Source organism: Tachypleus tridentatus, chromosome 7, assembly GCF_004210375.1.
Source record: "Tachypleus tridentatus isolate NWPU-2018 chromosome 7, ASM421037v1, whole genome shotgun sequence".
Lineage (NCBI taxonomy): Eukaryota > Metazoa > Arthropoda > Merostomata > Xiphosura > Limulidae > Tachypleus > Tachypleus tridentatus.
Genome location: NC_134831.1, coordinates 191,376,573 through 191,404,145, shown reverse-complemented (window position 1 = coordinate 191,404,145; position 27,573 = coordinate 191,376,573). Strand labels below are relative to the sequence as shown.

Here is a 27,573-nt window from a genome sequence, read left to right as displayed (position 1 = left end):
ATGAATTCTTAAGTGACAGTGACTGTTATCTCCTCTTAAGGATCTTGTAGTGTTGCTGAAACTGCCCCTATTTTGTGGCCACTAGCAGTTTATTAAGTGTAGAAACTATTATCACTACAGTTCATGTGTCATGGTGTTTTTAATGTCTTTGATATATTTGAAGTGTGTTGTTTTCTTTTTGAACCTGATCATTAGGATGATGACTTTGATAGATTATTTCTCTTTCCTGAATTTGAGCTAAGTGTTTATTTATGTGTGGATCACATTATTCATCCTCCAGGTTGCATACATCTGATCACTACTCAGGTTTGTTCTCTTCTTGATTCTTTCCCCTTCTTACTTCATGACTCTCATTCTCTCCTTCTGCAAATGTGTCCATATTGATACGTCTAGATCAGCTTTGTTTCCACACAAATATCTTTTTCTCCTTCAATTTGAGATTTGTTTGTCATGGGTTTTGGCTGTTGCTTTTTTCTGTTATTGGAATCTTTTCAGTAAGAAAGGACTGACCCCATGTCTCCTGTAACATTGTTGAATTCTCCGTTTTCCTGTCTTTACCTTTTTCTTAATTATCACCTTTATTAACTGTGTGATTTTTTATGTATAACTATATATTTTTCAACAATCTGTATATGTTCTGAAACAGCTATTCTGTTATTAATAATATATTTTGTTTAATTACTTGTATTTTTGAATTTGAAATAGTTTGTAAGATAAAAAAATGGTGTAAGAAACACTGTTTTCACTGGCTTCTTGAAAAATATTTTTACATGTATCATAGACCATCTTCAGGATAGTAAAAAAAACAAAAATGATTTTTAGCTTTCTCAATAATAATTTTTTTTTTAAATAACAAAAGAATGCAAGTAGAATAACTGTTAATTGTTGTACATTGAAGAATGATAGAGATAAATAATTTTTATCTATCCTCTTTGTTTTGTATAGTTTCAATTTATCTCTAGGTTTATATAATTTGTATCAAAAGTAAACTATAAATACAAATTTAATTTTTAGATATGATTAGTTGCTAAACAGAAGACTTTAACAACTTTTAAAAACTTTACCAAATTGTTTACTTGTAGTGAAAAGCTTATAACAAAGCATATACTTTTGGAGATTAGAGAAATCCAATTCATATCTCTCAAGTTTTTAAAGATAATGGTTGTGTGTAAACTTAAAATTGCATGAAGCATCCAACAGTTCTATGATGATAACTGATAAGATACATGCTGAACTCTACTTTTATATTTTCAGGATAGTCAAGAGAAACTGCTTTACCAAAAAGAATCCAAAGATATATTATGGTTGCATCTGCAATCATGGTACAGTGGTGTTACATTGGTTGAGCAAGATAATATTCTATCCAGAAAACGTCATGTAGTGCATGAGATCCTAGAAGAACTTCTGAACTTTTCCATTGAAGACAAAACTCCCAATCAGTTAACATCAGAAGAAGTAGCTGTGATCAAGCATGAGAGTATTGAAGACTCTGATAAAAAAGACAGTGTGCCTACTTTAAAGGAATTAGTTGATTGTAGTCAAAAGGAATTTGGTTCTCTTGTAGGGGATAATAGAACAATTACAGAATCAAGTGAAATGGAAAAGGCTTCTGCTGACCCTACAGAAAAAGAATTAGAAAAATCACACTTTGAATGTTTTCTTCCATCAGCAAATGATGCAAGAATGACCAGTAAAGATTCTTTTGAAAACTTGCATGAGTTTGAGGAAAAATATGAAGGCAGTTGTAAGTCAGCATATGAAAGTATATCTCAGAGAAGACCTCACATATCTCCATTTAACTTTTCAAGGCAAGTGTCTATCGATGAGTCTTTGTGTATAAATAGTATGACTGATGATCAGTGTGAATGTAGTGATACGCTGAGCGAATTGTGTCAGTTCTGCATTATTAAAGAAACGGAAGCATTCCAAAAGGTTGAGAAGATGCTAGAAAAACTAGATGAAGTAGAACAGTTGTATCCTTGCACAAAAGTACTAGGTGAAGAAGTTCCACTTTACAACAGTGTAGAAGTTGTTACAAGAATCAAAACCTTAAATCAGTGGTATAATATCATGAGAGACCTTCGACAGAAGATAAATTTGCTTGCAAAGATGTTTGGAATTAAGAATAAAATGAAAGTAGGCTGGCCCTGTTATGATCCACAAGAAGTTGAGAGCTGTTTAAATGATGATAAAGAAAAAGATACTTCTTCGTACTCTTCTGTTGTTGGAAAGACAAGACCAGGGGGAGCTTTTTCTCCCAAGATTGTTCAGTTTAAAGGAGTAAACTCAGGTGACAACAGCCCAAATACAAGTAGTTCAGACAAAAGTACCAGTGAGCTATCTCGTACCTGTAGCTCAGTGCCAGTTTCTCCTGAAGTGTTCTCTGGAAATCCCCTGAGCACTCCAGAAAGCAGCATTTCCAGTTTTAATAAGCAGTATTTAGATAACTTTTCATGTAATAAATTTAAGTCTACATCAAGTGGAAGTTCAAAATATAGGAAATTTGTAGACAAGTCTCTTCGGCATAAGGGATTGAGAAACATTTATTCCCAGCTCTCAAGCACCATTCGTCCACTTCTACACCGTGTTCATGCAACCCTGAAGAGACCCTCACCTTCTGAATATCCTGTATGTAGTGCCTTAGTAGATACTTACATTATATGTTCAGTTTTTTTATTGAATAGTAATGTACTTATTATACCAGTTTTTATATTTAAAATCTCTAACTGTTACATTTGTTACTGTTACATATGTTCAGTTGCTACATGAAATATAATGATTCAAAGTGCATTTTATGGCACAATTAATGTGTAATTACAGATCATTAAATGTGTATGTATCTATTTTTCTTCATTTACTTGTTTGTATGTTTTTGAATATTATTTAAATTGAAGGATATGGCAACAAAGAAAAATGATTATTGTAACATTGTTAGTCACATTCCTTGATTTAGATGATTTTCAAATCTATGCTTTGAATATATTAAAGTTTGTTTGCTTCAGTTGTACCACTGACATTGGGGAAATTTTTGCTTTTGAAGCACATGTATTCATACAGTACTGAAATCCATATAAACATAATTGTGATCATGCAATGTAGATGAAAAGAAAATGAATGCAAGTCTTGGCATTTTCTCTGGGTCTCTCTACTGTGAACACCCTAATTTCTTATTGAATGGAGCATAGGAAGCCCTCGTTGCTCACCAGCTCCCTAGCCACTGCAGTTGTGGATCATCTAGAACTCTCTCTGATTGGACTTATATGCTGTGGCAATGTACAATTGAGTACCATTTTGGTGGGATGATGGTGACACTATTGGTGTAGTGTGGATCACCCCACAAATAGATATATGTACCACATGTGCCACTTGGGTTCTTCTCTAGTGGCCAGAGTGTTTAGTAGAATTTAGGTGGCCATACACTATGATGCTGTGCAACCCGTCTGCATCCATAATCTGTTTAGTAGTGTTGGGGTGACTATATATTATATACGTTTTCCACCTGCCACCAACGTCTGAGCAGAGTTGAGGTGAGCACAACCTATGCTCCTGTGTTCTTCTCCCATCAGTGTAGCCTGTTCATTTGAGTTGTGTATGTTTTGGACAACACGAAATGGTGTTCTCCCATATGTGTGCCCTTGTGGAGCATTGTCATCGAATGTCATATTCCGTGGGCTTTCTTCAGGTCTTTTAAGAAGGAAGCTCATCTAGATAAAACTTTGCCAGTTTTTTTATTATTTCAGTGTGGAGTTAAAGCAGAACTGTAAGCATAAGTGTGCATACCTGAAAATGTATTTCCAATAGATAACCCTTAAGACACATTAGCACTCTTCCTCCCTACTTATGGAACATTTTGTATTCTTTGCTTCATCAAAGAATGAACTTTGCAAATGCATAGGGGTAGTTATTGCACATGGAGGTGTGTCACTCAACAACTGATGGAGGGCTTTGCCACATAATTACCTCATAATGCAATAGCACAATTCATGTTATGTGGAATTAGGTGGGAGTTGGATCAAGGCTAGTAGCATGCAGATGTAGCTAAAATGTGAAAAGAGATTTCTATTAGGAATACATTTTTAGGTATAGAAAATGTTAGCTTTTAATGATTCTTTGTGGGATTACCACTTTGATAGTTATAATCAGGTCTTGCAAGATATAGAACTGAAAATACTGTTAATGATCCTGGATGGGATTTCCACTTTTATAATTACAATCAGATCTTGGAAGGTGGAAAAGTGATTATCCACTGTTAGTAATTCTTTGTGTGTTTTCCACATTGATGATTATTATTGTTTATTTCATATGCTATTAGTAATCTAGAGTTCGAGTTTTGCATTGATAAACAAGTTTTGAATATTTTAGAACTGAGTATATATCATTAGTAATCCTGGTGTTAATTCTACAAATGATATTTTCATATGGGTTGTGCATATTTAAAAAAAGTGCATAGTGTTCATAAACAGTATTGTGTTATTTTGACATTCATAGTTACAATCATTTCTAGATGATTTCACAACTAAGGATACACAATTAGTAACTTTGCATGTGATTTCCCTATTCTTAGCTACATACAGGACTTACAAGGATTCAAATTCAATGTACACTAAATGATCTTGGTATAATATTCATGCTGACATTTGCATATTCACATATATAATCAGAAGTGGGTCTTATAGTACGTAAAAATAACTAATATTTATTAGTTATTGATGGTTGAATTTATGCATTAGTAGTTAAAACAACGTTTTGTATGTTGTCACATTGAGTGTGAATTATTTGTAATTTTTGTAGGATTTCAGCGTTGATAGTTACAAACAGGTTTTCAAGGTATAAAACTTAGCTCATTATTAATTCTGAATATGATTTCCACATTGTTAATTACAAACATGTCTTGTAAATACTGTTAGTAACCTTTGGTGTTACTTTAACATCAGTAGGTACAAGTATTTCTGGAAAGGTCTATAATTTTGCAAACATATTAGCAGTCCTTTGTGAAGCCCAGATATTTTCAAGCAGGAGTTACAAGTTGTAAAAATTGAGAATATGCTATTCGTAATCCTGAGTTTGATGTGAATATTGATAGTTATAATTAGGGTTTAAAAGTCCATACTCATTGTGAGTGATCGTGCGTGGTTTTCACATTGATAATCACAAATAGTTCTTACTTATTGTAAGTCCGAGCTTACACTTGTAGTGAATAAATCTAGGTGTGTTCTACATATTCATAGTTAGAACAGAGATGAAACATAATTTGTCTTTGAATTGGGCTCTAAAGTGACTAAACCAGCTTGTGTGGACTTTTGACATAAAAGAGAATTAGGTAAAGCTGTTGTAAGCTACAGGGTATTATAAGTGAATTTACCACTGATTCTGTTGTGATAAAGAATAAAGAAGAAATAATTTGTCTATTAATTTGGACTCTAAAAGTAACTAGACCAGCCTGTTGTTTAAAAAAAACCTTTTTTTGTGTGCACACATTTGAATTGTTTTAAATATAGTATTTTAAAACAGGTAAATTTTCTGCTGTTCATTTACTGTGTAAATTTATCAGCAACAAGTCACAGATGCCTAATGTAAAGAATCTGGCCCCTATACAAAAACTGAGCAATTTGTTTAAAAAATAAATTAAAAATAAAACTACTTGAGCTGGATAAGAACTTTTCAGGCTTTTAACATGAGTATTCATTTGTATTAAGTAATTTATTTCCACTATCACAATTTTATTAATGCATAAGTTTTGGCTCATTTATTTAAATCTGCTACAGGTGCAAGACATTCAATAAAAAACACTGTTTAGGAGAACGATCACAAGTTGCCTAGCAATGATGAAAAGTTAGAACATTTCCTGAGTTTCTTTACAACAATAAGTCTGAAGCCTAATAAGATAATGTTATGAGGTCAAGAAACATAAGTAATGTTATTATTGTGGTTTTTTAATATAATGTTTGAAAAATAAATTCAACAGTAAAAACAAATAAAATAATATGAAGAAAAAATAAAATAATTACTTTTATAACAACATTATACTGAATACATGGTTTGGTTTCTTTAATGAAAGGTAAACATCAAATATGAAGGAAAATTTTCTAATTTTATTTTATCTTAGGGTTGCAGGTTTGAATCTCCATCCTACCAAATATGCTCCTCCTTTCAGGTGTGGGGGTATTATAATATCATGGTCAATTCCACTATTCATTGGTAAGAGTAACCCAAGCATTTGTGGTGGGTGGTGATGATTAGTTTTCTTCCCTCTAATCATATCCTGCTAAATTAGATGTGGCTAGTGCAGATATCCATTTTGTATCTGTGTGAAGTTCAAAACAAATCAAGCTATACTAAGATTTTAATAATACTGTTTATAACAGATATGAGGTGACAGATTTGAAGTTAATATTTGTTTGAATGGGTTGGTTTTCAATGAAAAGTAGTTTTGTTTCAAGTCATTGCTATTCTTTACATCCAGAACAGGAAAAGTTACTTTTGATGATGAGAAACCCACTTGAAATAAAAATGTATCTCAGAACAGCTGGTATGGATATTAACACTTTTATTGATAAATATTAATACTCATGTCAACTGTTCTGAGATACAGGTAAAGTTACTTGTCTCTACTTCTAAGGTAAATTTATAGAAGTATATTGATTATTTAAATGTAATAAAAACTCATTCAAACTTTGGGTGTCATGTTCCTATAATGCAAAATATCAACACGTTGAAGAAAACATTACTGTTCTTATGAGCAAAGAAGATCATGAAAATAAGTAAAAACTGTGAAGGAATTGAACAAATTTCTTTCCAACTTATGAGAGCAGGAGATATTATGAAAGATACATGTCATTGGTTATCTTTTTATCATTGCCTTCCTCCATCGCTCTATGGTCTCCCAAAAATTAACAAGCATGATATATCTCAGTTCCCTTTTATATGCTATTGTTTACTAAATAAGGATGTCTCACTTTCTTGCAAAACTCTAATCTCAGTTAACAGTATTTTCAAATATTTAGAATAATGCTTGGAATCTAACTGTTTTCTATGGAACTGTTAGTGCTTCAAAATGAAGGATGCTACTTCAGTGGGATCTTTTCTCTCTTCTGGTTTTGTTGGAAATACTATGTAACATTTTGAAACTATGGTCATTTCATCTGCACTATACCTTCTTCACAATTTGGTTTCAATGCACTGATGATGTTTGTGTTTATGGAAACATGACACAAAGTTTGGATACATTTTATTATACTTAAATAATCAAAACACTTCATAAATTTACCTGAGAAGTAGAAATAAGTAACTCCTTGGCTTTTCTGAATGTATTGATTGTAAAGAATAGCAGTGGCTTGAAACTGAAAACTACTGTTTATCAAAAAGCAACCCATTCACTTGAAATTTTCATGCAGTCTGAATTTTCTGTTGCTGCTTCTAATGCAAAGAAATCAAAAGCTATCATTGGTGCAATGCAAACAACATATTTTACTACTAATGCAAATACATTTTTTCCAAATGCTTATTGTTGCAGAAACTGTGAAAAAACTAATAGTTGGAAGTCTGGTGTGTTGGAAAATAGAAGGCAGTGCAAGCTTTTAATCAAGAAATATAGGGAAATAGTTTGTGCATAAGTCATCCAAAACGACACTGATGAAAACTTCAAGAAAGTGAATTTCTTGGAAGTATGAGAGATGGGAAGTATTTGTATTTTCAGTCAGAAAGGAACTTGTCTTCTACTGTAAGAATTTAGTGAAAATTTAGAACCAGAATTGCTATCTCTTGGAAATATTAAAGTTAAATTGTTCACTAAATTTGTACAGAAGAAATTTGTGTTAGTTGACAAAAGTGATAGGTTTTTGGTTATGGCAGGGCATTAGTTATGAAATTATCAACATTATTGCATATTAATCTCCAAACATTTTATCTTGAAATATTTATATTCAAATTTAATATTTATATTGATCTAGTATTATTATATTGAAACATCCAATTTAAATCTTAGTGTAGATTGGATCAGTTGATTTTAAGGGTTAAAAAGGATAAAAGTTAATAAAATCTTCATTGTTTTTTTACCACATGTTATGTAAAACCTACAAACATACAGAACAAAGAATAATGTAAGAATAAATACATTAAAAGAAGATCGAAACAAGGTATAATCAAATATTACATTATAATGATGTTTAAGACCATTTTGTAAATATTAATACGGATGGCATTATTCATCTTGTGCTTGATTTTTGTAACAGTCGTGATAAATTGAAACAAATGCTGCATTTACAACATATTCATTATGGCTTGTGCCCCATTTTATACCTTGTAAAAAACAATGCAGACATTATGAGCACCTGTATGCAAGTTTCAAGCCATTTAATAGTGGATCCAGTAGAACCTTCTGTTGATATTTCTGCACTCACTTGTTCTGTTTGTACTCATATTATGAATGAGAGGATTGTAGTCTGGTGATAATGATGCTTTTTCATACTTACTTTGTATTTCTAAATAACTCTTTAAACTTAATGCATCAGTCACTTGTTTCAGGCTATAAACGTAACCAGTGTTACCTGTGGTAAGACTTCGTAATAAATAAAAAAAACAAAACTGTGACAAGTTGGTATTTGTTATTTGCTTTAAAAAAAGATTGATCATTGAATAATTTGCTCACTTAACTGTGTTTCTCAGAAATTACTCTGACAGGGACTGATAACAGTGTGAAACACCATTAAGATATTCATCTTTCTCACATTAACAGAACTTTAACTATTCAGGTACGACTGACTTTAGCTAGACAGGAAGTACTGAAAAGGGGAAAAGAAAGTCTGATTTCAATTACATGACATGAAACAAAACATACCTAGTATTATAAGGTATTAAGTTGTTTCTACATTTTCTTCCAACCTGTACTGTTAAATGTTCTTCTGTTAATCGTTTTAATGTGTTCTTTCAAGACTTATGACTTGTAACAACAATTTCTGGCTTGAAAGATTGATATTTTAGGAAGCTATTTTATAAGTTTTCATACTGATGATGGAGTTTGAAAAACATGTCAAAACACCTTTAAATATTTTTTATTACCATGATTTTAATATGACAAAGAGTTCACCTAGTGTCATCACAAGTTTTTATAACAAATTCTAAATGAACTTTGTACTGTTTTTGTCATTTTATGATCAGAACAATTTTTTTCCCAGAATTCTATATTATCTATTACAAACTGTATTAATGATGTTTACTTGTTTAACACAGGAAGTGTAAGGAACATTATTTTTATGAAGAATTAGTTTTAATATAGTAGTTTTGTGAAAATATATAGTAAGAAACACCTGGAATGGTATTAGTTGTATTTTCAACTTGTTACAGGTTTTGTACTACTTTGTGTATATGATAAATGTTCATGTGCAACAGTTTGATGCAAAAAAAGTAACTTAATCCTAAATTTTTGTACGTGGAGAAATCTGTCAAGTTAAATGAAAGGTAACATGAAAATATCTTAGAAAGAAAACAAGCTGAAAATGGGAAGGTTTGTTTCAAGTGAGAATAATCAGTTACCAATCCTGTTGATTAACTGATAAGCAAACCCACTAATCATTTGTCTTTAAGGTACATTTAGATAATGAATGTTATTCATTTCTTAGTGTATGAAATGAACAGTCAGACTATAAATATACACCTGCACAAGGTGTTATTTCAGACATTTTAGGAATTACTTGAACAATTCATTTGATGTGTTATTTCCTTTATTATTCAGTGCTTTGTGATATGATCATTATAAAGGTTCTGACAGAGCCTCCAACGCCTCTGTCTCGAGGGTCAGACAGTCTTCTGAGATGGAGCAGAGAGTATCTTGAAGAACTATCAAAGTATGGAGTTTGGTCTGAAACATATCAACAAATGTGCTTACCCACATTTCATCGTCCATTCTTGTTTCTTCTTCGAGTTTTACTAGATGTAGTACACGAGTGTCTGAAGCTGAGGCTAGAACAACAACCTGACCAACCTTCATCTCTCAGTATTGGACAGGTAAGACATACTTGCAGTTAAAAATTTAATAATATAGTATATACATATATATAGTGTGTGTGTCTATGTATTAATGTGTATGAGTCTTGTGTAAAGGAGTAACAAATTTAATGAGACAATCTCACACACAAAAAGATATTAACCTTGTTATGCATAGCAGTAGTTATGGCAATCCTTGCCAATAATTTTCCTCAAAGCTCTGATGTTAATGGTTTTTGATTGTGTATCATGTGATTTGTATCATTTTTCATAAACTTTTTGATGGCCTTTGAAAACATAAGTGTCACTGTTGTGACCAGGTTTCATACATGTTGAAATACACTATATTGAATGAAAGCTTTGGCATTAAGAGTCTTTTTGTTTTGGTAAGGGAGTTTAATCCCAAAGTATTTTATGACTCCTTGGATTTTATGATTTTAGTAACCCAAATCTCCTAACTGTCATTCCAAGTATTTTACTTATTTTCTTTTTTTCTTAATCAAAGTAATTAAACTGTCTGCATTCCTCCTTTAACTTAAATTATTAAAAAGTAATTTTAACAGAGGAAATTGGTAAAACGTTAAGCATTGGCATGAATATCTTTGTTATTAAAACTCTTACCTTATGAGCACTTGAATCAGATCCCTTTTGTATATGAATCTGATTACATCTCCATCATTCAGCAAGAAAAGTAATATCTAGTGTAAGTGGTTAAAAATCTGTTTTCATACAGTTTGAGGTGATGGTAAAGTGTAAGAAAACAACAAACACGTTGACTTACTTTACAGTATTGTCTGAACTTGAATGTATATTCACAATGACTTAATAGGTTGCCTATTTATCTATTGATTGTTCATGGGTTAACTGTACTAGAAGCTGGAGCTTAGAGGTGTCTTTGTAACATCCTTACAAGACAAAGACAAGAAACAATTTTGTATTTACTGTCAAAATTCAGATATAAACTTTTAACACTGCTTACATCCCATAATATTCCAAATAACATGTAAAGAAGAGAAATATGCCCAAAGTTCCAAATTTTTCAAGTACCCGAGTCACTATGGGACGGAGGCTAGCCACAGGGTCAAGGTAATACAAGTTCCTTAATATTTAAATATGCAAGCTCCTTCTAAATAAAAATATATATATATATAGACATCTTTATGAACTTTTAACATTTGGTTAGGAAGAATACCATATGATGTGCAGAACAACTGCATAAACATTTATAAAAACTTACATGAATTTATCTGAAATGGATGATAAGAAGATATATTAAGGTTGCAAATTATCATATTTACAGGTTTTAGTTTTCCTATTATTCCAATAGACATTTACTTTCTGTTATAAGATTGCTTTTCTTGATTTATGATGACTCCTATGTACTTAATTTTATTTTGCTTGCTACTAGCCTTGTACTTCTGTGTATCTTCATCTGTTTCATATGGTACAGATGCAGTAGCATACAAAAGGATAAAACGACCCTCCACCAATAGGAATGTGACATGCTCTTATGGTGTAGTGGTCTACTGCTGGATTACAAAATCTAACATCACTTTGAGATTAGACACCAAGAACAAAACAGTCCCAAACTATTGAAAGGAACAGCCTATCCCTGGTAGAAAGAAGGACCTCAACCAACTGTATTTGAACTCTAAATGGAAGGTGAACTTCAGTCAGAAACCAGAAGGATAGGTAATGGTTTGCCCAGTACCAGAAAAAAAACAAAAACAAACTTAAACCAAAAAAAGCCCTTGATGTAGAATTACTCCGAGGATGTCAGACCATAATTGGGAGATAAATTTCATCTAAAACCAGTGGAACTGGGAAAGACTATGATAAAAAATGAAGCTCTCTATCATTCACCTCAGATCTGGGAACCACAAGGGAAGAAGCAAATATGTTCTGGTAACCAAGCCTATCATGTATGCATATCCAAATTGCCCAAAATCTTTCCACTTGGAAACCAATATCAAGATGAATGTAGAAATTGGAATGTAATGTTAATGCTCAAAATAATCTAAAACCATGTAGCATGGGAAATGTATTGTCCATTCTGCTGTAGGAAGAGAGTCCCAACCAACTCGCATGGGAGGACTTAAACTGACTGGTCCAGCTGAATTCCAACATCATACTACATGAGAACTGATATCCAGGTAGGATGGGGAGTGAACTGCATTTTGGTTGATCATCTCCAGTCCATAAGCAGATGGCATTTGGTATTTCACATTGGATTCATGGTAGGAGGGGAGGGTTCTACACCATGTACACTGGTAGAACACTACCACCCTACTTTCAACTGAGTAGCATTAAGCACACAGGAGGAAGCCTTCTTTGCTCACCACCTCTATGGTAAGGACTCCCATACTCCTCTGGAAGAAAGGGAGTGGAATGCTTTGGAGAGTTCATAGGAACACAGCACTGGAAAAAGTACAAGTAATTGTGAAATTCTGTTTTTAAAAGTATGCCCTTCATGATTTATTCAATCAAAGGAGAAGCAGGGATGAGCAGCAGTCTTCCTAGTCCACAAGTGTATGGTCATCTTTATGATGCAAGACACCACAAGGAAGAAGCTATCATTGGTCCTGTGGAACATTGAATCTCAAATTTGTTGTACTTGGTATATTTATGAATTAGTATATTATGATAGGCATCACTTAACACTGAGTGGGATCTAACAAGAAGAAGTAGAAAATTACCCTGGTAGACAGCCAAACAATCTAGATAATGCAAATTGAAAGTATGAGGAGGGGTCCCCACTCTGGATCTAAGGTTCTTCTCCAGTAGATGATGAAAACAAGGAACCAAGGACATGGTGAGAGAAAACTTGGAAAAGGCAAATGTTATGTAAGGAGGAATAAGCCAAATTAATAAGTTAATAATCAGAGGATTCCAGTGGATAAGGATTGGGAACAAAATCTGAGAAAGGAAGTCATGCACACCACATAATGTCTTAAAACTTGGACTGGACACAGGATTCAATCTGAGTTGAAATAGGAATACAAATGTGGAATGGAGGGTATGGAAATAGGGGTGATTGCAAAGTTGCCCTCATGAACTACTAGGGTCTAGCAAAGGAAGGCCTTATCAGGGTAAAGGATGACATAAATGCTGTGGAAGAGAATGCATGAGACATTGATGCCATACACATCCAATTGATAATACTCACAAGCTAAAATAGTGAGGAAATAGCTTTTCAAGAAAAGATGGTACAGTGAACAATCAACCAAGTGTTATTGGTTAGATTCCAATCCAACAGATGAGGGAGATGAATACAAAAGGAATGAAACAAAAGGGAGATGACAGTAGAGGTAATAAATATGAAGAAAGTAGGAAACTAGTCCACTTAGTAATCTGTAATGGTCAACACAAAAAGATCATTGTTGAACAACCTTGTGAAGAACCAAGTCTGAGTAGGCCAGAATGATACCAACAGAGGTACTTGACACAGAGTGGTTTGAAAGATGGATGAGGCTCTGGAAAGTAGACAAATAGGAGAATAAGCATAAAAGTAAGTTCTTCCAATTCCAGCTGAAAACATCTATCTGCCAACATGGAGGGATGTGAAACTGATGATCAAAAGACAGGGAGCTAGGTGTTCTGGTGAGTGTCAGCTGCATCCAGTTGGACCATACTGAACTGAGATTGTAGCCATTAGAAGATCAGTGGATCAAGAAACCTCTCTATAGGAATAATTGTGTTGAAATTAGATAACTGATTTGCAACAAGATTGAAAGCACCTGAAATGTGGCAAGCCTGGTGGTGAACACATCGACACGTGTCCAGAACAGAAGATCTGATATTTTTAAAGAAACGACCCATGAATGGGGCTTTTTTGCTGGGTGGCATAAGAGATCATGGCTGAGTTCTAAGAATGGATCGTGGCTGACTTGCCCTTCAGAAGGAGAAGAAAATGTTCCAGAGCTCTTATGAACAGCTAAAAGTTACAGAAGATAAATATGAAATTGGACTTGACCATTAACCTGAGATCTCTTGGAAATCCAAATATTCTATCCAATCTTTCTGAGAGGTATATATCTTATTTTGGAAATGGAAGGGAAACTCTAGGTATAATGGTGTCTTTGTTTAGTCATCAAGCAAAACTGTTGAAAAGTGGAGAGGAATTCAGGAGATCTCTGACAAGCTCCTGTTGATCATATAAATCCCACTGAAGAGCCCTCATGCTGGCCCAACCCAGGAGAATGAGGGCTTCCAAGGATACCCAAGTCCTCAAAAATAATAGAACCTCCAGCATAAATGAAGTAAAAGAGGATTGTGCTTTCTGAACTGTCAGCTCCATAGAGTTTAGTTTAACCAGAGAAGGCTGGGCATGACTGAGGTAGGAGCTGAGAAGGACTACAAGGTGAACAAGATGTAGTGTCTGGAACAGAATGGCTCTTACTTGATTAGCCAACCCATCCATGCAGCCCCTCTGAGAAGAAACTGAGTGTGGCAGGAGAGAAGTGCTATTACGGGATCTTGAACAAGCCAGTCATCCATGCAGTGATGAAAATTAAGCCCTTGAGAGTGGAGTCATTAGGTGAAAGCCTTGACCACCAGACCAGAATGTATTAAGGGAAGGGTTCTGGATTGGTAGACCCAGTCCTTGTGGGCAAACTGATGTGATTCTGGTGATATGGGGTTGTAGAGATACACATCAGACCCATCAATCTACATCATCCATATACCTGAAGTAAAAACCCCACTAGAGATAAGAATGATTCCATGGTGAATTAAGAAAGGTCTTTGTAACAGTTTAGATCAGAAGGGTCAATGATCAGCCACAGTCCATTGTGTTTTTTGGGACAACAAACAACCATGAATAGAATCCTCACAGGGAATGATCTACAGATTCTTTAATGCCTTTGGAAAAAAAGTCCTGAACTGTCTTGGAAAGGGGAGGGAACTGAGGAAAACAATGAGGTAGGATGTGTGTGGAAAAGAAGAGACAGTTCTTCTGATAAGACTTGTAGAACCCAAATATCTGTAGTGAAGGTTCTTTATAAGTGGACAAAATTTTGCAGTCTTGCCTCTACCAGTCCTGTACCAACCAAATAGCTCCCAATACCTTTGTCAACAAATGGGTTGGTAGGGAATACATAATAATTTGCCTCAAAAGCCTGAGCAAAGGGAACGGGTAAGTGGTGGAAGGAGAGGGGTAGGATACAGATATAGGAGCAGGGGATGACAGAGACAGACAAGTGGTCAGGGAGGATATGGGAAAAATGAGAGATTGTCTGGCTTCACACTGGTGAACAAAAAAACAGACTGGTGAACAAAAAAAAGGAAGCCATGCATAATGTTTTAATGATATGGGAGCAAATGCACCCATGTTAGAAGGGCAACTTCTTCTCAAAGATTCCAACAACACAGGATTCAAGTGTGAAGAAACAGAGCTTGGAAGAACAAATACAATAACATGGCCAATAATAGAGCTATTGAAATCCCCTCTGGGTAATAATGGATAGCTTCAAACTAAAATGTGAATAAAAGAGAGGTAACAAGGAGTTCAAGTTAAATAAAGGCATGAGAGCTGTGCATGGGAGAAAAACACTTTAGGTATCAGGGTCTGAACACCACACTGGAATTGAAGAATCCCACTGTTGATAATCCAAAAAGAATTCAAAACCTGATGAAAAGCCAATGCATTAGCCTCAGAAAAGTGAGGGGGGGTGGCATGTTAATTCCCCTAACATAATTGGTCTACAAGATGCTCATCCTGGACCCTGATATCAAGCAAGGGAAGAAAAAAGTTCTGGAGCAGGTGTGTTATGTAATAAGGAAGGGGATGATCAAACAACACTTGGAATAAGAACATAAACTTGTGATACTAAGTCCAGAAAATCTTGTTACATCAATTTCAACTGGAAAAAGCTGCACTGTGTAAACAAAGGCAGAGGGGAAAAAAACCTTCCAAGTCTTCATCCTTTTTTCCATTGTCCCCAGAGCAGGATAGAACTGTTAAGGGTCAAGAAGGCCTCCTAACTACATTAATGACTTCATTTTTTGGAAGTCAAGTGTTGAAACCTCCTCTGCCAAGAAAATTTTACCTGTGTTCATTGTAACAAGTGGTTGAACCATAGCAGTTCGAGCAGTTTAAGTTGTTGTGACAATAAACCTCAAATTTATTATTGAATTTTCAGTGGATAAATGCACCAAAACAAAAGTCTTGATAAAAAAACAATCCAACAACAACTAATTGTTGTTTCAAGAGAAGAAGAAAATTCACAAAAGGAAATCAACTTGTACTGAAATGCTGTTAGTTGTCGAAGTCAAACGTTTAAGTTCAAAAATTAAGTATAAAGTAACAAAATATTTGAAAATTAAAAGTTCTTTAATCAAAAAGTCTAGTCACTTGAGTGCTAAATTGAGAAGTGAGATTAAACTCTGTGATCCAGGGTGAAACAGTTATGACAGCTCTCCATGTGTTTCACTCCTATTGGGGGAGGGTTGTCACATGCTTTTATGTGGTACAGTGCAACTGCACTATGTTAAATCCATGGGGTTAGGTGGAAGCTTAAATGCTTGTGGCAAGCAAAAGAAATTGAACACATAGAGGGCAGCATTAATCAAGAAACACTATTATGTAAGAGGAAGAAAGTTACCATATCAGAATTATGATATTAAATGTTTTTTGTTCATTGTTTAACATAGACTTCATTAATTTAGAATTAATTTTTACTTCTGATTTGCATAATTTATGGTTTGTTAGGAGATGTTAATTAAATAGTATATACTGAGTTATGAAACTCATCAAAAGAAAAATAAAAAAGATAATTGAAACATTAGTGACACACAACATTGAAATTTATTTAAAAATACTTGTGTAAGTAACCAAATAATACTGAAAACCAGACAAAACTGGCCTAATTTTGGATAAGTGCTGTTGCACTAGAAAGTTTCTGAGGTAATTGATTTTGAAGAAGATGTAACATCAAGATTATCTGTTAGTGTCTAACATGTTTTGCAAAGGTTATCTACAACTACAGTGCAATTATTTTGCAATGAACCTCATCATCAAAGAAACAGTCTTAGAAAAAGAAACAATTTTCAGTTGGCTTTGTAGTTATAATGTGTACATGTAGCTCACCTGATAAGGTTTGAATTTTTCCTCTTTTTTAACAGAAAGTGCTCTAAACTTCATTTATTAATGTAATATTTGAATATTTTACATCAATTTGAAACTGTAGAATTATGATGTGCTGTAATTAGCACTAAATATGTAATGGTCATAAAATAAATAATGATTGGAATTTCATTTTAGTAATGTGTTGAGATAGGTGAAGTACTGTACTTTGTAATGAAGTAATGTAGAATAATAAAAATTGTATTACATAACCATGCCCTATAATATGTTCTTGAGAATGATTAAATAAAACTATCTGTAAATTTAGTAATTGTATATTTGCAGTTTTAGAGATTTGTAAACTTATCATAATTAGTTTACACAGTCAAATAATTCATGATTTAAATTAATACCCATCTTAAAAAGAACAGTTTATTAGCATCTTGATATTAGTGCCAAAAATTTCTTGCACAAAGTAACTAAATGATTTCTCATATTTATACCTTATAGTCTGTGCTGCAGTAATCTGTTTTGCAAGTGTCATTAGAATATCTTTCTATCAACAGAAGAACAACACAAGCTCTTTAGGCACTACTCAAACACTTTGTGTAAACAAAAAGTACATTCTTTTCTTGAGTTTTACTCTGTTTAGACTTGTTAATTTTCTCAGTTGACATTTCTCATAACAATTACCTTAACTATATTTTTTAATAAAAGATACAACAAAACAAACAAAATTTCATATTCCTTGATCTTGTTGATTATGAATTCTCAAAATCATCTTTGTGAAGCCACCTAGGATCTGTTCATTATTGAACAGAAACTTTATTCTGCTTCACTGTGTACTCAAGGTACTCTGATGATTAGCAACATTACCACCATTATACAGTAAGTTATTCATCCTATCCTACTACCTTTGCTTCAGGCACAGGACACACAGCTTCTTGCTTTTGCAACTTCTGTCATATCTTCATTCTTCGTACAATTTTGACCATTAACTCTTCCACCTTCTGCATTTGCTTCTGGTTCTTCTAACCCAGACGTATACAGATAACCTCATCTTTTGATGACCTGATATTTCAGGACATTATTCATCTTACCACAGTTGTTTTTAATGGTTCATAGTAGACCTTATTGCATGACCCATAAAAATCTGGGCTTTCTTCTCTTTCCCTTATCTCATATTCAGATCTTTTTCTGGTGCACTCTATGACTTTATGGATGGGATCATCCTCTTCTATTAGTGCTCTAATCTGTTTAATCTGTTCTTCCAATTTGAGAATATTCTTATACTTTGAATCTCTCTCATCCTCAGTCTGCTTTTCCTAAATTGTTTGTTTAACTTTGTTCCAGTCTTTCCTCTGTACACTTTCTTTTTGAAGTCCTGCATAATTACTACCACAGTTGGTAAAATTGCTCCTATGTGTTTTATAAACCTCATTTCCTTCTTAGGAAATGCCAGATTGTTTTAGTTAAAGTTTTAATACCCATAACAACTGTCTTTAGAATACAATGCCAGATTAATTTTGTTTCTGGAATTTACATGGGTTTCTTTGCTTTCTGGACTTCAACTTTGTAAGTCTTATCTCAAGAAACTGTTTGGTAGTTGTTATTAGTAGTTGCTTTTTCTCATTCTGGTTTTTTACTTATCTAAATTCGGAAAGAACTAGTAGGTTTGCTAGTACTCATGAACCTCGTATGGGTATATCTAAGTATGTCCTGCTTCTCATACTGTATGCTCTTTATTATGTCCCCAAGCCTAAAAAAAATTCACAGATAACTTACTTCTAGAGCCACTATCTCAGTTATGGGTATATGCAACCTATGCCCAGCATAGCTAGGTGGTTAGGGTGCTAGATTTGTGATTTGATGGTCAGAGGTTGAAATCCCCATCACACTGAACATGCTCACTGTGGGGGCATTATAATGTGTGGTCAATCCCACTATTCACTGGTAGAAGAGTAGTCTAAGAGTTGGCAGTGGGTGGTGATGACTAGTTGCCTTCCCTCCACCCTTACTCTGCTAAATTAGGTAACTATCAGTAGCTTTGTGCAAAATTCAAAAACAAGCAAACAATGTGCAACTTTGACTCTTTCAGTGAATGGACTTGGGTTACAGGGTTTTTATTTATTTCTAGTGGATACAACAGATAGCCTATGCTTTAACAAAACAAACGTACCTGAACCAAATTTGTGCTAGTCAATGGTAATCAAAGTAGTCTTCAAATGCCTTATAAAAATATTAAGAAACCACTTTGGAATAAGCTGCGTCCTTTGGTCTGTTTTTTCCTGTTGGTTCATTGAGAGTATGATGTTTGGGGTCTTTCCTTTCTAGCTTTTGAACTGCAACTTATTTGATGGTTGAATGGTGTGGGGCCAAAGTTTGAGTTTTCTCCCCATTCACAGACATTTTGGTTCATGTTGAGAAGTTTACTTCTCAGTTACATAAAGGGATATTTCTGCCTTATCCAACATGGTTGTAGGAACTTCATGATTTATCTTAACACTGCCAGGTGGAAGCATATTCTAAGGCAGAGTTTACAGTCATCCTTAATAGATTTATTTCTCTTTATGGGACAGGGTAAGTCTACAAACTTACAACTCTAAAATCCAAGACTTAGTTTTCCTTTCAATTCACTTTGTTGGAGGACTCTTAGGATCACCAGTTTCATTTATGATGATGTGAAACCATTGTTTCATACACTTTAGTTCAATTATCAGCTTCTTCATTCATCCCTGTTGTCACTGACATCTCAACTTTCATTGGCTCTTAAAATAGGATCATAGTTCCACTTCTATTTGCAGGTCTTAACACTTGACTTCAACTCCTCAGTTCATTGGTAGCCAGATTAGATCTATTCTATCTTTATCCAAGGGTTCTGTCATTTGATTGGAACACTGCCAGTGGTTTTGTGACTATTATATGCATCTGGGATTCGTGTGGGCTCCGTTCTAAGAATTTTTAGATGCTACAAGTTTTTGACTCAGGCAAAGTTATTCAGCTCATATCTTCCACCAATATCCACCTAACTCAGAGTGCTTACACATGCTACAAATCCTTGGATTTTAGAGCTATAAGAATTTATTGGTCTGTGGTAGTGAAAGAGTTGTGTTAGTTCTTCCAGTGTTTTACTTCTGTGTATTTGTTGTGCATAAGAAGACAGGAGATTGGCTTCCAGTTATCGATCTTTCTTGTCTATATTAGTTTTCTATATCCCTCAAGGTTCCCAAATGAGTCATTCCTCACTCTGATTAGAAATTTGCTTACTAGATTGTGGATGTCTAAGTTAAATGCTGTGAACTCCTATGTACACATTTCCATTGTGGGAGCATCCTACAACTACATGCATTTTATGTACAAGGATGAGGTACTGCAGTCAGGACACTGACCTTCAGACTAGCATTGACACCATATGTGTTCTGCAGAATTATATGAGTTTGTTTTTCCTCATCACCTTCTTTCCTTAGGTATATGCACACACCATTTGATGAATGACTGGTTATTGTTTGCACCATCTCATCACTTGGCAGAATTTCACACCTGGATTCTACTTTCAGGAATAACCAAGGCAAGCTTCATTATTAGAGCTGAGTCACCTGTACTCACTCGAACACAAATATATAAGTCAGGATATATTTTTATGACATATCTTAGTCAGTTTCAGCCAACTCCCATGTAGCTCAACATCATGGAACAAAAAAATCTAAGTATTTCTCACCTCTCCTTTTCCCACTGTATGGATGGTTCTGTCTTTTTTGGAATCATGGGCATTACTTGCAACTCTCATGCCTTTGTAATGAAATCACAAGATTCTTTTAATCGTCTTTATGCAACAAAGGGATCATAAACATTGATTTGCCAGTTTACTCAGTTTTCTTAGTCATGATCATTCTTCAGTCTTGAGGGGTTATTAAGTCAGGATACTACTAAAATATGGGTTTCTCTGCTGCCATTTTGTCCAGAGTTCCATCTCTTCATGAATGCTTTGCTTTGGGGATGAGGTACATGTATCAATATTCAGGAATTTCAGTGTCAATGTGCATCTACATTAAAGCTTCCCACATAATGTTTAGTCCTTCTTTCTCTTCAGAAGGCAATACCTTATGGTTTGGGCTCATTAAGGGGAAGACTTAAGGCTTCACTCTGACAATTCCATTGTGGTATCTCGTTTTTCTTATCAAGGTGGCATGTCAACCAGGATTTTTTGTTTTTGAATCTTGGACCTCCTTTATCAAGACCATTCTGATCATATCACATTACTAGTTTGCTATGTTCCATAGATAGTGCCTGCAGTAGCAAATCAATTGTCCCAACCTAAACAGATTCTCCCAACAAAATAGATGCTGCTTGACAAGTTTCTATAGAATTGACTTTCATTTTTCGACTCTGATTTCTGGGTTCTCTCATTGGATCCACCAAAAACTGGCAATTTGGTCTCCAGTACTTCACCTTTGGGCTTTGGCAATAGATGCATTTTATCAGAACAGGACAGGATTACAACTGTAGGCCTTCCCTTCAATTCATATTTTACCCAGTATACTAAATATTATTCATTCCAGCCCAGTGTTGGGTTCTGTTGATAACATCAAATTGCTTATGTAGTTCCTGGAGTGTTTACTTCTTCCATTTCTTAGGCTATCTCTGTGAAGGCAGCTATGATTTGACTTGGTACACCCAACTATCCAGAAGTTCAAGCTTCATGCATGGAGATTATGCAGTCGTTTTACACAGCATCAGAGTTTAATTTATAAGTTTGCCATGTATCTGTCTTGGTTTTTGCTTATCCCATGATAAAGATTTATCAATGGAAATAACACAGATATTGGCAATTGTGTATTGAGAGGAAGTTAAACCCTCTTCAATCAGAAATTCCAATTGCAACTTGTTTTCTGGCCTGATTCTTTGCAAGGGTTTTTGCATGTTCCTCAGTCATTCTGTATGAGGTAGCCTTGTTGAGTACCTTTTGATAAATGAGGCAAAAATTCTTTGAGTCACTGTTACTTTCTGGATTCCTCAAATTGTTTGGGTCTTTAGTCCCATATGCCCATGCTTCATGGGATTCTTTAACTTCAATGGCTCTCTTGTTCCTCCTTTTATATTACTATTTATGTGGGTGGCTGGACTGATTCAATATCACTAGCTGTTTTACATTACCCTCACACAAAGAATGGAAGCATAGGTGAAAAGGTATAAAGTAGTCTTGTACCTTTTCACCTATGCTTCCATTCTCGTTGGAGAGCATCCCTAAATGACAGTTTTATATTTGGTACACGGACTCAGGCCCAAAATAAGTTCTCTCTTTACATCCATGTGCTTGAACTTATGGTAGACTTTTAGACATGGTATTATTATTAGCATTTTTGTTAGATCATTTCTTTATGTTCCATTCCAACTGCTCTATAGTTTTTCCTATGTTAACTGCTATGGGGAAATTATCTTGCTTTTAAACTCTGGATCTTCCTTATTGGGCCAATTCTCAGTGGGTGCCATGTGCAGCTTAAGACCACCTCTCTTGGCCAGACTATGTTCTTCCTGCAAGTGGTCTATTTTTTTCTTTTTTCTAAGTTCCTAGTGGGTGTGCTTTCTTTAGGACTCCACTAATTGCTACTTAGCCAACCCTCTTACTTACTTGATTCCTCTCTTTTGATCATCTTTTAGCTATTTCCCTGCCCTGGCTGTTACTACCTTCTGCCACTACCTTGTGATGATGCTCATCCTCCTCTGTGGTCTTTACCTTAAGTCATGTCTCAGACTAGAGCCATCCTTTGTTGTGTCCTCTAGGTGGTACCTTGTTGGCTTACCTTTGGTTTTCTCTTTTATGTTGCCTGACAAACCCAACCCCATCTCCTCCTGCCAATTATGCACATTATTGCTTCAATATTTTTGATTCTTTTTTATCATGGGATCTTGTTCTTCCACCTTTATGTTTCAATTAATATGGTTCATTGCCAGTCACACCATACTTTCCCATCTGGTAAATCTTTCCTTTCTCATCCCACCTGGTCCTTCTATCTATTCGTGGGATATGGCTGTGACATTGGCCCAGTCATCAGTACTCTCTTCCTGATCATTCTGCCATCAAACATTGTCTTTTTTTCTTACAAGGCTGGTTAACAGGATGAATCTGTCTCTTCCTTTGTCAGTTATTGGATGGCCTTATCCTTATGATAAGGAGTCCTTGTTTCACCTCCCTCTATATTCCTTGTTCTTTCTACCCTGTTCTAGTTCTTTATTATCCATAGACCCACTCACACTGTTCACCTACATGACTTTGACCTCAGTGCAATCCTGCATGCTCTTACCTTTGCTTCTTTTAGCTATTGGCAACTTGCAACTTTTACTACTTTTTCTTCAGACATATTTGCATTGCTTCCTGTTTTTGCTTGCCGTTGTGCCGATCTTTATGTTAGTGATTCATCCCATATTCTTTGTTTCTCTTATATTCTTATTTCTCCAGATCAGTCCTTCCTCTCTCAGCTTTTAACAACTTTGGGAGGAGGAGACTAAATCTTATCCTGCAACTGGTGTCAGTTCAAGAGTTTGATGGAAGACTTGCAGTGATTGAAGTGAGCTCTCACCAACATTAAACTCTCTGTAGTTGAATTCTGTGCATTCCTTCCGAACTTAGTGTCAGTCCAAGAGTCTGCAGATATAGGTGAGACAAGCATGCAATAATAATGTCTGTGCTCTCCTCCTGCAGGCTTTGTTTGTCTGAAAAGTATAAAGGTAGAGTTGAGTTGTGCACAAGGTATAGTCTGAATGTACTCAAATCACACTACATGTATTGGCTGTTCTACCTCTTTTGTGCAAGTACTCGGATGGCCATGTTCTTATTCCACCCATACTTGTGGCACTGGAGCATGTTTGCTTCCTCCTCCTTTCTATTCTGAGCAGTGTGTACCTAGGAAGAGATAAGATGTGGCCTTCCATCACTGTGCTGCTATGGAGCTACTGCCACAAGTAGAAATGTTTTACAGGTTCCTTTCTGTTGGTTTATGAAGTTGAGTTCATATAGGTAAATTTAACACCAGTCCCTTTACCATATTCAATATGGGATCTTATTATTTTGTACGCAGAAGCATGTTGGAGTATTACCTTGCAGGACTTCAGCTTTTACATCAAAAGCCTCTGTTTCTAAACATGATGACTGTGATACTGCTAATGTACTATCACATTTGACTACTGTGGCCTGTAATTTCTGGTATAATACTCCATGTATTTTTAGTGTCTTAAACATTTGACTTTGAATAATGTGAAAGGGTTTTTATGATCTACAAACATTAGGACACATGGTAGCCCATTACCTTTCTTCCTCATATCATTAGTCTTACAGCTAATATATGACATATCTTAAATTCATTTTGATTCCATCTTTAGATTTTTTTATGTGAGGTTTGTATGTCTATTTAACACTAACTGCAACAAATACAACAAACTACTGTTTGTAGAGATGAAATGTTGAAAGACCAAACATATACAGCTAAAAATAAAACTTGTATTGGATAAAAAGAAGCATGCATAACATTTAGAAATACATTGCTAGTTAAAAAAAGTGAATATATTGAATACATTATAAGGTATGCAGCTTGAAGCAAACAGTATATTCAATATTAAAAGATAAATACATAAACATGTAATTTAGTAGTTATAATATTATATAACTAATACTATTACTGTTCACTGCTAAACAACGTTGATACTGCAGTTGGAGTATTCAGTCATTGAAGAGTTTCTCCTTGTTAATCATATTTACTGTTAAAATACCGTTAAGTATAGAAATCAGTTTCAACTTAGACTATATCCTGTTTAGATTCATTAATTTCTTATTTTTTATGTTATTATTGCACCATTTTTATTGTTTGTTAGAGTTCTTGCTTCACACATGTAAATGGCTGGGTGTGGCCAAGCCTGAATTGTAAATGTGACAGTTTTTAGTTTGCATTTCATTGGCACAAAAGCGTGTTCTGCACACTGGGGCTGTAGACATACTTCAAAAGTGATGGTTAAATCACACTGGTTGATATTGGGTTGGTGAAGCTATTATTATGAAAGAGATTTTTATTGTGTCCTGAAGATAAGTAGGTTGAAATGTTTTTATGTACTTTATTTTAATTCAAATTTTAATACCTATACTAGCTGTATTATGAATACGTTTTTATTGTGTATTTTGTAATTACACTTAAACAAAATGGTTAGTTAGGTAAGTTCTTCCAAAAAATTATGATTTTATTATTGTCACTCTTTATGGAAAACTAGAAATGTATACATTTTTGTTTATACATCTAGAAAATAAAAATTGTTGTGTTTTTAAATTTGACTGTTTGACAACATTTTTGAATAAATATTCATGTTATTTTTGTCATATAAAACAGCTGATAAAAGAGTGCAAGGAAGTGCTTCGTGCTGGAGTTCACATGAGACAGAGGTACACTACACTAGCTCAGACAGTGCTAGGTGAAGGCTGTACTGATGTTATTGAAGCTCAGTTAGATGCATTTGATGATGACTTGAAGAAAATGCTTGAGGTAAGTTAAAGTAGCAAATCTGTTTTTTAAAGACTGATCATATCTATTTCTAAAGTAATAACCTCTTAACCCTATCCCAAGAAACTTAATGTGTTTTCTAATAACATGTAACCACCATAAATTTGGCAAGGTTTGAATGAATGAGTATTTTTGCAGACAAAAACAGAATTTTTAATTATATGGTGTGAGAGTCTTGACCTCTGTAAGTACTATTTGATTTTAATGTCAAGTGTAAAAAAAAACACTTTATTTCATCTAAAAATTGTGAAGTTTCATTTCTGTAATGTTTAAAACATCTTAAATAAACTTCAAATGTTAATTTTATTATCAAAACTTGACATTTCACCTGTTATTTTCTTTATCGTAACTCTATATGAGGTTGGCCAAATTGATCAAACTTGTAACCACCACAAAATAAAAGTATGCAGTAATTCTAAATTACCCATTTTTCTTTCTAGAATGACAGTAAATTACAACACAAAACTACAATTGTTTATCTTAAATAGTTTAAAACTCTTAACATTTTACATCTTATACTTAAATGTTATTGTTTTATTGCTCTTTGACCTGTTTAATTAATAATCCTACTATACAACTCAAGTTATTGTATTAAGTTACAAAATACGAGCTGCTCACCAACATACCTTATGAAGAATTATTTTTCATTATCTTACGTCACAGACAACTACTGGTAATTTGCGAAACAGAGAATGTGACAGGAGGGTCTGATTTTTTTAGTGTATGATTCCATACATAAATGATTGATTGCTCTCAAATTATGCTTTGTCTGAGTAACATTTGTATTGTAATGAGGGTAGTTTATATTATGTTTTATAATTCTCAGTAGGAATGGTAACTAAATCAAAGAAGAGAGAAGACTAGTTGTAGGTAGCAGTATCAATTGATGATAGCTGCCATTTAAGGGTTAATAGGTCATCAGTACTTTATGGTACTATATAGGTTTCCTCTTATAACAATATCCATGTAATGACTGAGTCACAAGTTCTGGAATGTCTGTAAATATCATAGCCAAAAATCTTGAATTTCGTTTTCTTCTTTCGTCCATCCATATTAGGCCTGACATGGCCAGGTGGTTAATGCACTTGACTCATAATCTGAGGGCAGTAGGTTCGAATCCTTGTCACACCAAATATGCTCACCTTTTCAGCTGCAAGGGCAGTATAATGTGACAGTTAATCTCACTATTGATTGGTTAAAGAGTAGCCCAAGAGTTAATGGTCAGTGGTGATGACTAGCTGCCTTTTCTCTAGTCTAACACTGTTAAACTAGAGATGGTTAGTGCAGACAGTCTTCATGTAGATTTGTATAAAATTAAAAAAAACAAACAAACCATTGATATTGTCTTGTTTGCATTAATTGTGAAGGACTGATATTAGCCATCCCTACATTTTTTTTTTTTTGAAAAGTTTTTCTTTCCTTGTATGATATTAAATTTGATTCATTAATTATGTTTTTATGCCAAATGTATTTATTTACAATTAATAGTTTAATTAAAATGTAATTCTAAGATGTCTTAACATACCCTAGTGAGAGGCTTAATATTAATGTTGTTTTAACACACTCTTTTGTTGTTAAGTTTACTGAAACAATCTAATGTTGAAATTTAATTAATTAGCTAACTTGCCTTCCAAGAATTACAAATTTGAAACATTCTAAGGTGAATCTTATTGAGTATTGGTTATCAAAATAATTGTTAACTTTGTGTGAATTATTTAACTCTCTCAACATGGTCAAGCTAGAGTGTGCATGTCATGAATTTTTAGAGCATTACATTCAAAAGTTAATAAAACCAGTTTTAATATCATAGTGTACAACAAACTTGACATCAAAATGTATATAATTGATCAAAATTTAATATTCTATAATTTTTAATATTTTTATAAATTTAGATATCTTCAATTTCTCCTAGTATGAGAATTGTGACATTTGGTCTCTAGATCTTCTCTCATATCCAGTTTATTAATCACCCTTCAAGAAGTATGA

The 27,573-nt window shown here is 34.1% G+C and overlaps 1 protein-coding gene across 5 annotated transcripts in view; it reads left to right on the top strand.

Annotated features, from left to right (window-relative positions):
* LOC143257556 (mitogen-activated protein kinase kinase kinase 4-like) overlaps nt 1-27,573 on the top strand; it is a 129,542-nt gene that overhangs the window by 21,756 nt on the left and 80,213 nt on the right. For all 5 annotated transcript variants that reach the window (XR_013031927.1, XM_076516411.1, XM_076516410.1 and 2 more), the window contains exons 4-6: nt 1,255-2,628; nt 9,757-10,002; nt 25,417-25,569. Coding sequence is in view for 4 of the 5 variants with exons in the window: in XM_076516411.1 (XP_076372526.1) it covers nt 1,255-2,628; nt 9,757-10,002; nt 25,417-25,569 (1,773 nt within the window). In the remaining variant the exon portion in view is untranslated. The remainder of the gene's footprint in view (nt 1-1,254; nt 2,629-9,756; nt 10,003-25,416; nt 25,570-27,573) is intronic.